Below are 14,930 nucleotides of genomic sequence, written 5' to 3'. Positions count from 1 at the left end.
TTTGTAATTCATCAATTATAATAATATATGAGAGATATGGTAGGTATAGGAACGAGAGAAATAGAAAAATAAAGAGAGGGAAAAAAAAGAATTCTTTAATTTTTTAAAAAAAAATATTTGATTTTAGTTGTAATGAAAAAACGACATATAACATATTTTAATTATAAAATTAATAATATATAATAAATATAATAGATAAAAGAAATTATTATTTATATAGTGATATAAATTTGTACGGTTGGATTATCAATTATTCAAGAAATAGATAGGATAGAATGAGAAAAGAGGGGGAGGGGGCGAAACTCTAGTGTTTCGTACAATCAGTTGCCTTGAAAGAGACAAACTGGTGTTCTAGATCATACCCAATCCAAAAATTTGATTGAGCAAAGTTGCCATAAATCCCGACAGCGCTACTAGTGTTGGTAAATGCCAAGCAGAAAACACCATCTTTCGGTGGTATGAAGGTTTGGATTGGACTTAACTGTAGATTTACATGACCGAAAAAATGGGCTGTCAATATAGGCCCACGAAGATTAGTCTTTGTTTTATAGCAAAGCTGGTTACCCAGTTGTGGGTCATCTTTAATGGGCTCCATCTTAACCTGATTTCTCACTTCAGCCACCAATCGATCATACAAATCTTGTGGTAGAACAGTTGGTGGTGTCCCCGAATCTAGGAACATGTTACCTTTGGTTACAGTTTGTGAAGAACTACTAAAGGGTAAAAATTTATGTCCCACACTAATACCATTTAAGGTAACAGAATATGTTGTCTTATCACCTTCCTTGAAAACCAAAGGTGTAGAATCCACACCATGCCCTATTACTTCACTCCCACTTCCAAAACGAATTTCGCTTGAAATGCTTGGGTCAGTGCCAAATGGAACCAAACACATCGAGAACAACTTGCCTCCAAAGTTAAAACCTATTTGAGAGATTAGAGACACTTCCCCTCTTCCGAGACCGATTATACCTGATAAAATTGTGAAAGAATAAGAAAAGAAGAGAGAAAAAATATTATACTTTGTATTTCTTGATTGATTGAATTGAATTGAATTGAGTTATGAAGGTAAAACTAAATATATATAGAGCATTGTCCTATGAAAGATAAAAGCAAATAAAGATAAGATAAGATAATAAAGACTAAAATTGTAATTGAATTTATGTATTCTGTTAGGTTGAATTTGTGGGACACGAGACTTCTTTATTGTTATCATAGACTAAGGTGGAAGAGTAGTTTAATAATACCCATTTCATGATCATTGAAACCACCCTTGTCATTATGTCCACAGCCGAAAATAAAGCCACTAACTTTACGGTTTTGCTCCAAGGTAAGTGTTTCTTGTGCAAGAACACCTTTTGTTAAGGAAGAATCTCCATAGCCATAGCTGTAGTTGCATTGCTTCTGAGGAGAACACACGCCTGTGTCCAACTTATGACACAATTGTGAGGTGCATGCGATGTTGGAATAAGTGGAGGATTTTTGAGAATTAAACAAGGGTTTTTGTTGCTTGTAGCAATTATCGCATGGTACACATTGCGTCCACACGAGATCACTACCCGTGTCAGCGATACCTTGAATGGTTACCGGTGGAGTTCCAATGGAAACCTCCATGAGATATTGACCAAGATAGGCATTCACTGGGGACTCTCCACCGTTATATATATTTGGCTGAAAGATGCTGCGTCTAGAGGGAAGGTTTTTCCGGATCAGTCTAGCACTGAACCCGCCATTATTATTGGCTTCAAGAGGTGAGATATAATGTAAAACATGAATGGCGAAAAGAAAGGTAACTAGAAAACATAGATGAGATTTTGTGAGAGAACCCATTGTCGAGTAATATGTATCATCAACTTTCTTATGTGCATGTATATTTATGGTTAAAGCCCTATGTAGTGCGAGCACGTATAATTAATTAAAGTTGGGGATTTTATTCCTTTTAAGTATTTTGAATGAATGAAAATTAATAGAGGACTAGATTGTTGATATATCTTAACATTTTGCTTCTGATCTTGTTATACTTAATAAGTAGAGCATTAAATGAAAAATATCGAATATCAAAAAACATACTTTAAAAATGGGATTAGCTGGATTCTTAAACAAATTTGTACAATTGTTATTTACTAAATTTATAACTATCCAATACGCGTAATTTTAATACTATATATGTAGATAATAATTATGATGAACGGACACGGAACATGATACGGCATAAAATATGTCGACATACAAATTTTAAAATTTTATAAAGACACGGGAACATATATATATATATATATATATAATATAAAATATTTTTAGATAAATCGTAATGATATTTTGATATTTTATTAATATTAAAATATAAATTAATTTTTTAATTATTTGTAATATCTTATTTTAATTATATAAAGTATTAAAAAAAATTAGTACATAATATATACTATTTCTAAATTTATTTTAAGAATAAAATTGGATACGTTAACACGTGATAGTATTTACACTACAAAAAAATCGGCAGATAGCGGCGGACATTTAGAAACCGCTGTTAAATGGAATCTGGCAACGGTTGCGACCGATTAGGGAGATTCTACCAAAAGCTTCTTATTTTGCAGCGATTTTACTTTAACCGCCGCAAAATGTCAATTTGCAAATATAATAGATATTCTTTTTGCAGCGGTTTTCTCCCAACCGTTGCAATATATTCATAACTCGAATTTTTTTGTTTAAATATTGTCTTGTAAAATCTACTTAACTTCTCACTATTTAAAAAAAAAAATATGTTTCAAACACTGTAACTTAATGCATTACATAAATTTTCGGATTTGTGTTAAGTAAAAAAAATTAATGAATTAAAAAAACTTATAGTGGTTACTTAATGTGCACAAATTTACAAATTACGTTTCCTCGTGTACTATCAACGTCTGTTAAATTTACAATCAAGTCAATGTTTGAATTTTTAAAGTCAAAACAAAGTTCAATAGAGTATAAAGATCAAAATTCCCAAAATAGACAACCAAGTAATAAATCAAAATTTCTCTTCAACATCGTATTGACCTGGCCAGAAACATTCTGTCACAAATCTACAGCTTTCACGTGATAATAGATCTGATAAATCATCTCCAAACCATGACTTTTTGTTTAGATTGAAGCTCCTTTTTGCAACATGTACATCATGTTCTCTTTGTTGGGTGTATAAGGTTTCATTTTCTTCTTCCGCAACCTTATTGAACTCAAACTGCCTGGAGATGTCAATTCCACCGGAGGAGATATCATCTAAATTGTCTTTGAAATTAGTCTCTGTCCCATCTAGAGTGTCATTAACTATTTCGCCTGAATATTTAGTTGACACTGAAAATATTAACATGCAAGCCAAGACCGCTTGCGTGCTCGAAACATCTGTTGGCACATTTAGACGACCTCAATCAATCTCAAGATGCGGATTGATGCAACCACTCGCTCGACTATCAGGTGTGGTGTTGTGATGGCTTTGATAAGACGACCATTGACCGATGCTCGGTGTGGTTGAGACGGTTGCTATGATGGCTCGGATGCGATGAGATCCAAATCAAGATCAGCACTACCAACAATCCATTGATGAAAAAGGTGGTACCCAGTAGACATCTTAACGTATTGCTGAACAGATTCTCAAGTGTCTAAAAGTTGTGTGTAACTGATATGGCGAATACAGGACAACTTTATGTAACTTTTGGAGGAACTACTCACAACGGGTTTGCTGTCGAAAATCGCTAGACTGTAGGTGACCAAGAAATCATGACTACTATCGGTCCAACTGGTCACAACCGCTCCGTCAATCAGGTCATACATATGTGCCACGTCTTCGAGTGTCACTGTAACTTCACCCACCAGCAATGCGAAGGTGTGAGTCTCTGGCCTCCACCTTTCCGCAAGAGTAGCTAGCAATGTGTTGGTCAAAGAATCTCTGAAAAGTTATAGATTCTTTAGAAAGAAGCAAACGAATCTCTGATAAAGCTGGTGTAACACGCAACATCCGTGTTGGAAAAGCTGCTCCCACTGCATACATCACGCTACCTACGTATTAACAAGAACTTGCCAAATGTCTCACTTCCATGCAAAAACCTGGTTCGAGTTACAACAACACATTACCTGTGTATTGCTAAAAAATGTTGATGTTTTATATTATGACATCCCACCATTATGGAATATAATTGTATAATACACTAGTATTCATAAAAAAAAAAAAAAAAATTTCTGCACATCAGGTAGAATTTCAATTCAAAATTACTTAGGACCCATTTGAAAAACTTCAAAAGTTGTTTTTTTAAGCTTTTGACTTATGAAAAATAGTAATATTAATGTTTGGTATAATTTTTAAAATCAAATTGTAATTTTTTAAAAAACTATTTAAATGTTTATAAATTAAAAAAATAATTTTTTTCATAATAAATTTTTTTGAATCACATTTCTTTTAATATAAATATTTATTGTTTAAACTATTTTTTTTAAAAAAATTAATTAAATGGTTTACCCACCTTAATATGAAATTAAAAACTTATAATGGCCATAATCAAATTACAAAGTAGGAGAGTGAGTTATACCCTAAGTCTGTCCCATCGAGGCCGGTGACTGTTTTGTCGAATCATCTTCGTCTCCGCTCTCACCCGAGCTTGTGCTTGCAATTCTCATCAATCCTTCATTCATCTCTCATATTCATAATAAGCACAATGTCAAATCGATACGATCATGGCACGCAAGACATTAATACCAACAATAACAAACCTTCCGTCAGGAATCACAATAAATTCTTCCCCAAAACTCCCAATTCCAATCCAAACTCAGACCCAAACCCAAACCCTACCCTCTCATCCTCACTCAGAGGCAGAGGAGCCACACAACATATCCCAAACCCTACTGACCCTGCCGCTGGCAATTTCGTCCGCTACCTCCCTCAAGACGAGGCCGTCGCAGCTGGCCTTGGCGCCGACGATGGTGGATTGGACCCCGTAGAGTCCCAGAGAGTCGTTGATCTTCTCAATCGAGAGTTGTCTCGCTTACTCAAGTTGAAACCCAGGGAGTTCTGGAAGCAAGGTGCTTAATATGAACTCTATCTGTTAAGCGTTAATAATTGCTAATTTATCTCTGGAACTGTAACCCTTACTAATTTGTCTCTTGTTATATTGTATATATGTGTTTGCAGTGGCTAGTGATACTTCTTTGCATGAGTTTCTTGATAGCTTTCTGCAATTTAAGAGCAGATGGTATGATTTCCCTCATCGCGGGGCCAAAGGTATCGTCGCCGGAGTTATTGTTGGAGAGCTTGATTTGTGTCGACGGGTTTTCATGGTATTGTATCGAATGTAAGTTGACAATGAGTTTGGAATTGGAATGTGATTTCAGTTTCAGCTATCTTCCTTTCTTCTATATGTGGTCCTTAGGTGAGTTTTTGATGTATATGTCTTGCAGTTCTTCTAATAAGGATCCTGGTGCTCGAGCTGCTGATGCCCTCACTTTGAGAGATCATCAAGGTGGGTTTTGTACGATTTATGGACAATGGAATGCAATACGCTTTAGCTTACAGCGAATGGTTTTCTATTTGACTCACCAATGCATGGTTTTGTTGCGTTTGTTACTTATTACTAGCTAGTACTAGTACATCTCATAATGGTTTTTTGTATTGTTGGTTTTCAAAGTTTTTGTCTGTTTTGTATTTTTGCAATCAGGTTTGGTATGCAATTATCACAATGCTTTACTTTGCATGGGCATTTGTTTATACTTCGTTATATTCTGAAATTTGAACTTACGTTAGAACTAATGTTTACATTAGGAACCGTTGTCTGATGATACTTGTTGGTTACGTCTTAACTCTTAAATGTGAAGGTGGTAATTATTTCTTAAAAATGTCTATGCGCATGCTGCTTATTTTATCAATCATTTCTGCATTTAATAGTATATCACATATTTTACCAATGAATTGTTTCATAGAATTATTATATTTGTGGATTTATGTTGGGGCACAGGTACCTGGCCTCATACTTTGTATTGTCTGGATTTGGATTTGCTGTTGTTCACTAATCTTGCATGTAGTTCTTTTGCAGGAGAAGAAGTTGCTTGAATTGCCAAAGTTGTTTGATATATGTGCCATATATGGTCATGAAAATGAAGAAATAACAAGATTGCTGGTAATAGTTTTTAATCAGTAGTGGATGAATGATTATTTTGTTTAGATGCAATTTCTTATATAAAGAACTTTGTTGTGGTGACTACATTAGTTTTAACTTGCTTCTTTTATCCTTTCCTCTCTCATGTATTGTAGGTCAGAAATGCTTTGAATGCTCAGCCTTGGATCCATAATGATCTGACCACAGTAATATCCCATTTTCTAGGGATTGTTAGCACAATGCATGAGCGTTGCAGCTCCTCATTGGAGGTATTCTCATAGTTTGACAAATTGTCGTTGGGTTATAACTGTGATTTGCCAATTACTGTCTTCTCATTCTTGTTAGTACTTAGTATGTTGTCTTTATGTAAACTGGTTGGAGTTATTTGACCATATATGACTCCTGATCATTTCCCCGTGCATTCCTTTTGAACATCCTGGTTAGCTATGATGTCCCTGATGATCGTCTTTATCATGTTTCCATAAATTATTATTTATTTTAAAGGTATTAATGCATGTGTGTCTTTTAGAAAACAAACATTTATGATTGATTCATTCATGATAGAATGTTGATGGCCATGGTATTATGAAGAAATAAGTAACAAACTTGCTTTTTGGGGATTGTATACAGGTGTTATTTTCTTCTGGAAATCCTGATCACCATAATGCTACTTTTCTTCAAGCTGATCTTTTGGAGGTGAATTGCGATACTTCTTGCTCATTGAAAATGAGTCCCAACACGATTTCCACTGATGGGATGATAAAGCAGATATGGAAAGCTTAAAATAAGTGTAAAATTTTGATGCCCAATTTGTCACAAAGTAGTATATTGATGTCATATGTCTTTGTGATAGGTGATGGATTTTTTGAATGATGCTATTGTATCGATGGATGCTTTTGTTTGTTCATACAAACCAGCAGTTATATTCTTCTCTTGCCCTATTGAAACAAGGTATCTTTTACATTGAGATTTGAAACTTTTGGTGTTCTATAAATGCTTAAAGACGAATTTTTTCCCCCATAAATAATACCCATCATGCATAATGTTTGGTCTATCACTTGTTAAAGATTTATGTTGAATTAATTTATCAAAATTTCAGAATAGAACCTAAGAGTAACATTCACAATTGAAATTTTCCTCTAGAAAATTTTAATATTTTTCTTGTCTGCTGCTGTAGCTATGGAAATGAGGAACTGCTGAGCTTCCTTGCCAGATTGCATGATTCACTGATTCCATCCTTGCAAAAGGGATTCCATATCATTTTTGCTGATAGACAAGATGAAACAGTAGCTAATATAGTAGTAAGTTTGAAGATGTTAAGAATGAGATTATTGAAGTTTGGGTGGCAATTGTTGAGCTCTTGTTATCTAAGTGAAGAAGTGTTTGGAGATAGCAATCCTCTCCCAGCTGCCACAAAGATGTTTCCTGCCAATGTGGAGGACCCACTCATTAGAGCAGATATTCTGGTTCAAACATTTAGAGAAATCAATTCGGTATCATTACAGCTTCAGGAAAGCCATCAGAAGCAAACATTTCTTCAAGATCTTGAGAGGAGTTTCAATATATTAAGCAGAATGGAGAGATTAAAGGATAATGGTAATTATCTTTACTTAAATAGGTGTAGTTCACCTGCATTTGTATGTAGAAATTGTACATAACTTATTGGGGCTGGTATGGATTTCAGTAGATAACTAGATCTACTAAACATTTTTAGAAGGACTACTTTGTTGCCTTCTCTATGTCAAGTCTCAAGATATTCTATTATAAATTAATAATGGTTTATATAGCTTAGCATATGATTGTTCTTTATGTTTGTCTAATCTAGTTACTCTCATTCAGGATGGATACTCATCGATGACGAACAGCTTCAATATTTATCTGGGATTTTTGGTTCTCCAAAAGATATACTTAAGGAGCCAGATTCTACAAGAACCCCAGTGCCAAATCAAACATTGCAGATGGATGAAGATGCTGCAATTGTGGAGTCAAAAATAAGTCAAATTAGGGACCTCTTTCCTGATTATGGTAAAGGGTTTTTGACTGCATGTCTTGAGGTGTATGACCAGAATCCAGAAGAGGTTATTCAAAGAATTTTAGAAGGAACCCTTCATGAAGATCTGAAACACTTGGACCCAACACTAGAGACGTTGCCAACAGGCAAGCCCACCACTGTGGGTGGGAAAGATAAAGGAAAAGGTAAACTAGTTGATTCTTCATCTACAGAAGTTGTCAGTGTCAAGCAACAGACAGGGGGGCAATTGATGTCATCCTCAGCTCCTGTAGGAAAATTTGTGAGGAAATCGAAGGATGATGAACCTGGTATTGGTATTCTGGATAAAAAGGATGACGAAAATACATCAAAAACTGCTGCTATGGTTTTGCAATATGAATATGACGATGAATATGATGACTCTTTTGATGACTTGGGTCTAAGTGTAGCGGACTCTGGAGTAGAGGAAAATGAGACACTGGCTGATCAAGTCAGTGCAAAATCGGGTAAATCATGGACAACAGAGATGGGAAACTCAGCCCAAAATGCGCCTCATTCAAAATGGGGCTCCAGGAAAAAACCACAGTACTATGTCAAGGATGGTAAGAATTATAGCTATAAAGTGGCAGGTGCAGTGGCGGTGGCAAATTCTGATGAAGCTTCACTAGTCAACCAAGCTCAGACAGAACTAATACATGGTCTTGGACGTGGTGGAAACTTTCCTCTTGGCGCAGTAAAGAAGCTGACAGAAGCCTATAAGGAGGATGATGATCAGTCTCGTGTTTCTGAAACAGAGGGAAGAGGGATGTTGGGCAAACCTGGAAGCAGAGAAAGGAAGGGAGGGGGAAAACGAAATGAGGTTCCGCCACAGCAGCAACAGCAACAGCAGGATAAACAATCTGATGTCCCGGAGGCTGAAGGGCAAGGACAAAGAGGGAGAGGTAGAGGCAGAGGGAGGGGAGGAGGAGGAGGAGGAAGAAGCAATCATTACAGGAAGGATCGAGCCATGAAGAAGCATTTCTCTGGAGTAGGTGGTTTTTAGGTGTACATATATAATCGTCGTCATGCGTTTCTTCCTTTCAATCTGAATTTTTTGCAGCGGTGAAGTTGATGAGGGTTAGTTAATAGATATTTGTGCATAACCCCTCGTCAATTCATGTTTCATAGATCTGATGCCTTGTCAAATCATGTATGTATTGCTTTCGAGGAGGGGTTAGACTTTTGTTAAAGTGTGTGATTTATTCTTGTTTTCTGTTTAGTTAGTAGTCTATTACGGACCATACAGTATAAAGAATAGGATAATGTCGCTAAAGGTTAATTCTGGTAACAAAATTTTCCAGGATGTTCAATTCTCTGCATGTACTATGTATGGTCTTCAGCCTTCACCCCTTGTTAGTAGGGACTCGGGCATTTGAATTCTCATGAATGAATTTCAGGCATACCAAAAATTCGGTAATTTGCCATAACATAATATTCTAAGTGGTTTCAATTTTACAAAGAATATCTTTTCCTTCTTACTACGGATGGCAATGTAGTGACGAGGGATAGGTGTTTCAATATTTACACTTGCCTTAAATCTTAACTACTTGTCCTATTAATTTAGGTATTTTATTTATTGTTTTAAATTCATAGGCGAGGATATTTTACCGCTTTGTTCCATCCTATTCCGAATGTAATATTTTGTCTTTTTTATTTATGACATTTTTTTTGTTTGAAATATAATCTATGATATGAAAAATAAAATATAAAATATTAAATATTATGTAAATTTCAAATATAATTAAAGTAACCATATTATAAATTCCAAAAAATAAAAAAAAATGTAAATTTATCAAATTAAATTCGTCAAATTCGTTAATCTATTTCAAACGTTCGTTAATAAAAAATTACTATTTCAAACGTTCGTTAATCTATCAGAACAAAAATTACTATCCATATTCGTCTCATACCCAAATAATTATCAGATCATCAACAACATTCACACATAAATTTCGGGGTAATTTACGTTGATAAAACAAAGAGTTTAAAATTACGCAGATGTCTTAAATCAAAATTAGTTATATATCTTGTCTTGAATATTTCTATATAAATCAACTCAAATTGACTCAATTTACTACTTGTACAACATATACATAGGAAAACGAATTAAGTTAATTCGATTTACTACTGATTATTTATTTATTCTTTATTAATTTTAAAACATAAATGTTAACAAGAAAATACCCTCTATTTAAATTTAAATAAAATATAAAAAATCAAAACAAATAAGAATAAAAATTTAACTTTTGTGTTTTAGCTCAAATTTCAAAAAAGTCTACATTTTTACAAACTTATGAATTCAAAATGGAACAATAAACTATTTCTAAAAATTTATTAAATATCATTATTTGACTCATTATCATCTAAATTCTAAAGAATCATTAGGGGACTTTTGATATTAAAACAATATTATAAAGTATAGCACTCTAAGGTCGTATAGGAGTTAAAACTTGGATTCCAGAATCAGAAATAACAAATAATTATACAATATAAAAAGACTAACTATATTTTACAATATGTAATTTAAGAAATAATTAAAATATTATATCAATTAAATTATTATTTAATTTGTGAAATTAAGTGTATAACTTACGCTTTGATGACATTATTTCAAACTCAAACTTAGATTTTTGAGAGTATAACGACATCAAAGCGTAAATTCTACACTTAATTTGAATTAACTTAATTTGATTTATTATGTCTATACTGTACTAGTAGTAAATCGAATCATAAAAATATTTAGGACAGAACATATAACGAATTTTGGTCGAGGACATTTACATAATTTTAAATTCCATTTATTTTATCTAAGTGAATTACCCTAAATTTCATAAAAAAAAAAGTAAAATATAAATATTTTTAGATGAATTATAATAATAATATTTTAATATTTTATTGATATTTAATTATGAACTAAAATATTTTGTCTTTTTTAATTTTTATAATATATTATAGCTGATTTTTCTTGTATTAATAATCAATAATAAATATTATTCCTATATATATATATGAAGGTTGGACATAACATGTACCTATTTTTAGGTGCCCGGTTGACACCCAAGAAAAAGTATCGAAGCAGCAGGCGTACCAGTCGCATGCTTCATAAACTAAGTTTCAATGTATATCTTAATGCAGACAAAATTATTTAATATATCTTAAGACTTCATAACCTTGGAGACTCAATAATTGATCACGAATGCTAGCCATAATAACCAAGAAGAAAATCACACGGCTTTTAAGAATTCAACCAACTGGAGCAGGTGACACGGCACTGTCCCAAGAAGCCTTTGCCCTTTGGGGCAACCACGTATATGTGTACACTACTACACTGTCATATGTCCTCATATAATTAATTTCATGGAGTCAATGATTCAATGTGTTTACAGCCTGCACAAACCTCTTCCAAAAACCTGAAGGAAAAAAAAAAGTTATGAACTGCAAACGCGTTGACTTTCTTTGAAATTTCTCTAGAAGAGCCGAAACGGCAGGGCAAAATTGAAAGGAATTGAGATTTATTCATCTTCAAAAGATGATGAATAGAGATTTATATGCATTTATTTTTACGTGAAATTAATAATTTTTTTAATTATAAAAAAATATATAATATATATAATTAAGATCAACTGTTAAAAATCACTGCCAGTATAACGGTACATTTAAAATTTTTTTTGTATGGTTATGTACTTATGTCATAATATATACTAGTAAATTCGAACTTATGGCTACTTCAATAATTCTTATCTCAGTTCTTCGGAATCGTGTGTCATAACTTCTAAGTAAAAGAATTATATGCTGAAAAAATTTAGGGACCAGCAACTTTGTTAAATTCTGGCCAATATGTAACCAACAAAGAAAAGTAAATTATTGGATAAAATCTCACACCCATCTCACACCATTAAAATCATCATTGATAACTATTTGATAACTACAAATCACAAAGTTACTGCCCCTAACATTCTTCTTATATGCTACATGTGGTCATGTGGACATGTCAGTATGCTTGCTGTTAAAATTGGAGCTATATTTATTTTTCAGTTATAATTTGGGTGCTTTGGCCAGGGGGTATTAAAGAATTATTATAGCGAATATATGCAAGCCAAGTGTCCTCCTTATACAGCCTAGAGGTTTGGATATGCTAGATATTGCAATAGAAACTGGAAAGCCTTCAATGTAGTTTAACATAAAATTAATAGGAAGATATTATTATATATACATGTTAATATAATTAATTATTAGGACATGAGAATATGATGATTGAAGGGATTCAACATATATTTTTTCATGGATCCTTAATAATAAACCTTTATTAAGGAGACAGTGAGCGAGTCTCACGGTTGCTGTGTCACTTTTTTTTTTCCCCTCTTTGGTGATTGATGGCCTTTATAGTACTTTAAAAGAATGTCAGAAACAGACTCATCCCCACAGCAATGTGGAGGCCCATAAACCCATTTTTATTTATTTATTTCCCTCGCAGAATTTAATTTTCTGTTGTACTACATCATATTCATGGAGACTCTCACACACGTTCTTAGTGATCTTTAATGAAAAAAATAGAAAAGAACGCGCATGATATGATGATGTAGCTTTCTTGTGTTTGTAACTACTCCTATATTGCTATCACCTTTAGTTAAGAGACTTATTAGAGTAAAGGACAAATAGGTCGTTGACCTTTTTTTCTGTAGACATTTTAGTTTTTAAAGAATGAAAAATACATTTATGTCTTTGACTTCCTGTAAAACATAGACATATTAACTCTTTCGTTGAATTCAGGCCGTTGAATTCGTCGAAAAACTCTGACCTGACAAATATAAAGTTGACCTGTCCGTTACGGAGTCCACGTGGCAGTGAGCTTTTCGAAATTGGACATATAAGTTCTCAAACACGAAAACGACGCCGTTTCGTTACCTTCCCTCCAAACACCGTTTAATCTCCGTATACAATACCCAGAAAACCCATACTTGAGTGAGAGAATTACTGAAAACTCTAAGCAACAGACGATCAAACTCCCTCGTCTGTGTTTCTTCCTCCAAAAATTACAACACGTAGAAGAGCAATCGGTGCGGGGTTGAAGTTGATGTCCGAAGCTGAGAAGAAGGTTGCGCTGAGATCGTGGTTGCTGTCTTCGTCAGAAGGTAAGATCGCGATGCTTAGCTATGAAGGCACAGTGTGTGCATGTTTACAGTGTGAGTAACAATGGTGGAATAGAATATGAAAAAGGTGTATAAAACGTCCTGTGTAGGATTAGGGGGGATTGTGCTAGGGCAATGTTGTTTCGTTCATATTTTGTGTTTATGTTTTTTTGAATTTAATCCTAGTTGTTTACGGGTTAATTTCAGATGGTTGACGTTTTTGTGGTGTCGGTCTTTCACCATGGAGGGAACTTTGTCAGAGCAAGTGATAGAAACCTGGTTTATCAGAATGAAAAGGAAGAGAGGTTCCCTGAGATGGACCTGGACTTTGTGAATTTCGGAGACTTTGTGATATTATTTAAGGGCTTGGGATACCAGTCATACAAGGCAGTATACTAGTATGATCCAACAAGCGCTGACATTGAATTCGGACTGAACATATTAACTGGGAATGCAGGGATCAACGCAATGCGAGAATACATAATGAAGAACCCAGGGTTAAGTGAGTTTCATATATACTTTGACTACCCTGTTGATGACCCAGAGGTTGTTGATGATGCTGCACAGAACTGAGATACTATAGGGGAGGTTGATGAAACTGTAGAGGAACTGAATACATCCTCTTCATCTGATGACGAGTACGAGAGCACGAAAGATGTGTTGTACAAACCTCCACCTGCTGGAATTGAGAGCGACAATACTAAAACTGACAGCAATGGCGGGGTTACTGCTGGCAAGAGAAAAAGATTTGTGAAGGGTAAAAAGAAGGTAGTGACTCCAAAGAAGTTAGCTGCAAATAAGCAAGGGTTAAAGAAAAAATCTAAGCAAGGAAAGAGAAAGAGACAATTTGGCACAAGGGTTAATGAAAGAGGAGAAAGCAGGGAAAATGGAAATGTTGGAATACGTGGTGAAGTTGGGGATCAGGAGCCTGATGTGCAGCCCGATAATGCAGTAGGGGGTGGGTTTTATGTCAATGAAGTCCCAACGGAAGTGGAGGAAATCATGTTTGAGTATGAGTCTGAGGACTTGCATACTCCCATATAATCCGATGATGAAGGAGGAGGTAATAAATTTTCAGAATTTGATGATGATTATGCTCATGGTGAGGGCAGGTTTGAGTTAGGAACTAGATTTGTCACTGTCGACAGGTTCAAGCAGGTAGTAAAAGATTCGTTCATTGCTGAGGGGCGGGAACTGAAGTAGATAAAAAATGACAAGGAGAGAGTGAGAGTGGAGTGTGGGGACAAGGAGTGTCCTTACTTAGTTCATTTGTCATACAACAAAACTTTACAGTGTTATCAAGTCAAGACGTACCATCCAGAACACACTTGTGCAAGGGATTTGAGCAGTAACACAGTTGATCAGCACTGCCTTAGTAAGAAAATTGAGAAGCGGATGTCAACGCAACCACACATGAATACGAAGAAGGCAACCGATTTCCTTAAAGAGGAATTTTCCCTGTGTCCCCATCCTAAGATGGTTTACAGAGTAGTAAGGAGGCCAGGGACAAGATCATGGGAAATGAAAGGGAACAATACAAGAGAACGAGGAAGTATTGTGAGCAAATACTGAGTAGCAATCCAGGCTCATCAGCCAGGCTAGAGCTCATGCTAATTCCAGAGGCTCCCCCTGTTTTTGATAAACTGTACATTT

General features: G+C 34.7%; 2 protein-coding genes across 2 annotated transcripts; one reads left to right on the top strand and one right to left on the bottom strand.

Moving 5' to 3' along the window:
- Positions 1-304: 304 nt before the first annotated feature.
- Positions 305-1,830, bottom strand: LOC112764017 (aspartic proteinase CDR1-like). Its single transcript, XM_025809537.1, has 2 exons — positions 1,248-1,830; positions 305-972 (listed from the first exon to the last, which is right to left on the bottom strand). Exons 1-2 carry the CDS (start codon positions 1,828-1,830, stop codon positions 305-307), a joined length of 1,251 nt encoding a protein of 416 aa, XP_025665322.1.
- A 2,694-nt stretch (positions 1,831-4,524) lies between these two features.
- On the top strand, positions 4,525-9,580 carry LOC112764226 (uncharacterized). The gene is made up of 9 exons (XM_025809778.3): positions 4,525-5,049; positions 5,159-5,318; positions 5,425-5,486; positions 6,046-6,140; positions 6,275-6,388; positions 6,750-6,815; positions 6,973-7,070; positions 7,297-7,715; positions 7,959-9,580. Exons 1-9 carry the CDS (start codon positions 4,686-4,688, stop codon positions 9,149-9,151), a joined length of 2,571 nt encoding a protein of 856 aa, XP_025665563.1. The 5' UTR covers positions 4,525-4,685; the 3' UTR covers positions 9,152-9,580.
- Positions 9,581-14,930: the final 5,350 nt, after the last annotated feature.

Source organism: Arachis hypogaea, chromosome 17 (assembly GCF_003086295.3).
Source record: "Arachis hypogaea cultivar Tifrunner chromosome 17, arahy.Tifrunner.gnm2.J5K5, whole genome shotgun sequence".
NCBI classification, from domain to species: Eukaryota; Viridiplantae; Streptophyta; class Magnoliopsida; order Fabales; family Fabaceae; genus Arachis; species Arachis hypogaea.
The sequence above is the reverse complement of the archived record's forward strand: the minus strand, read 5'-3'. Positions and strand labels throughout refer to the sequence as shown.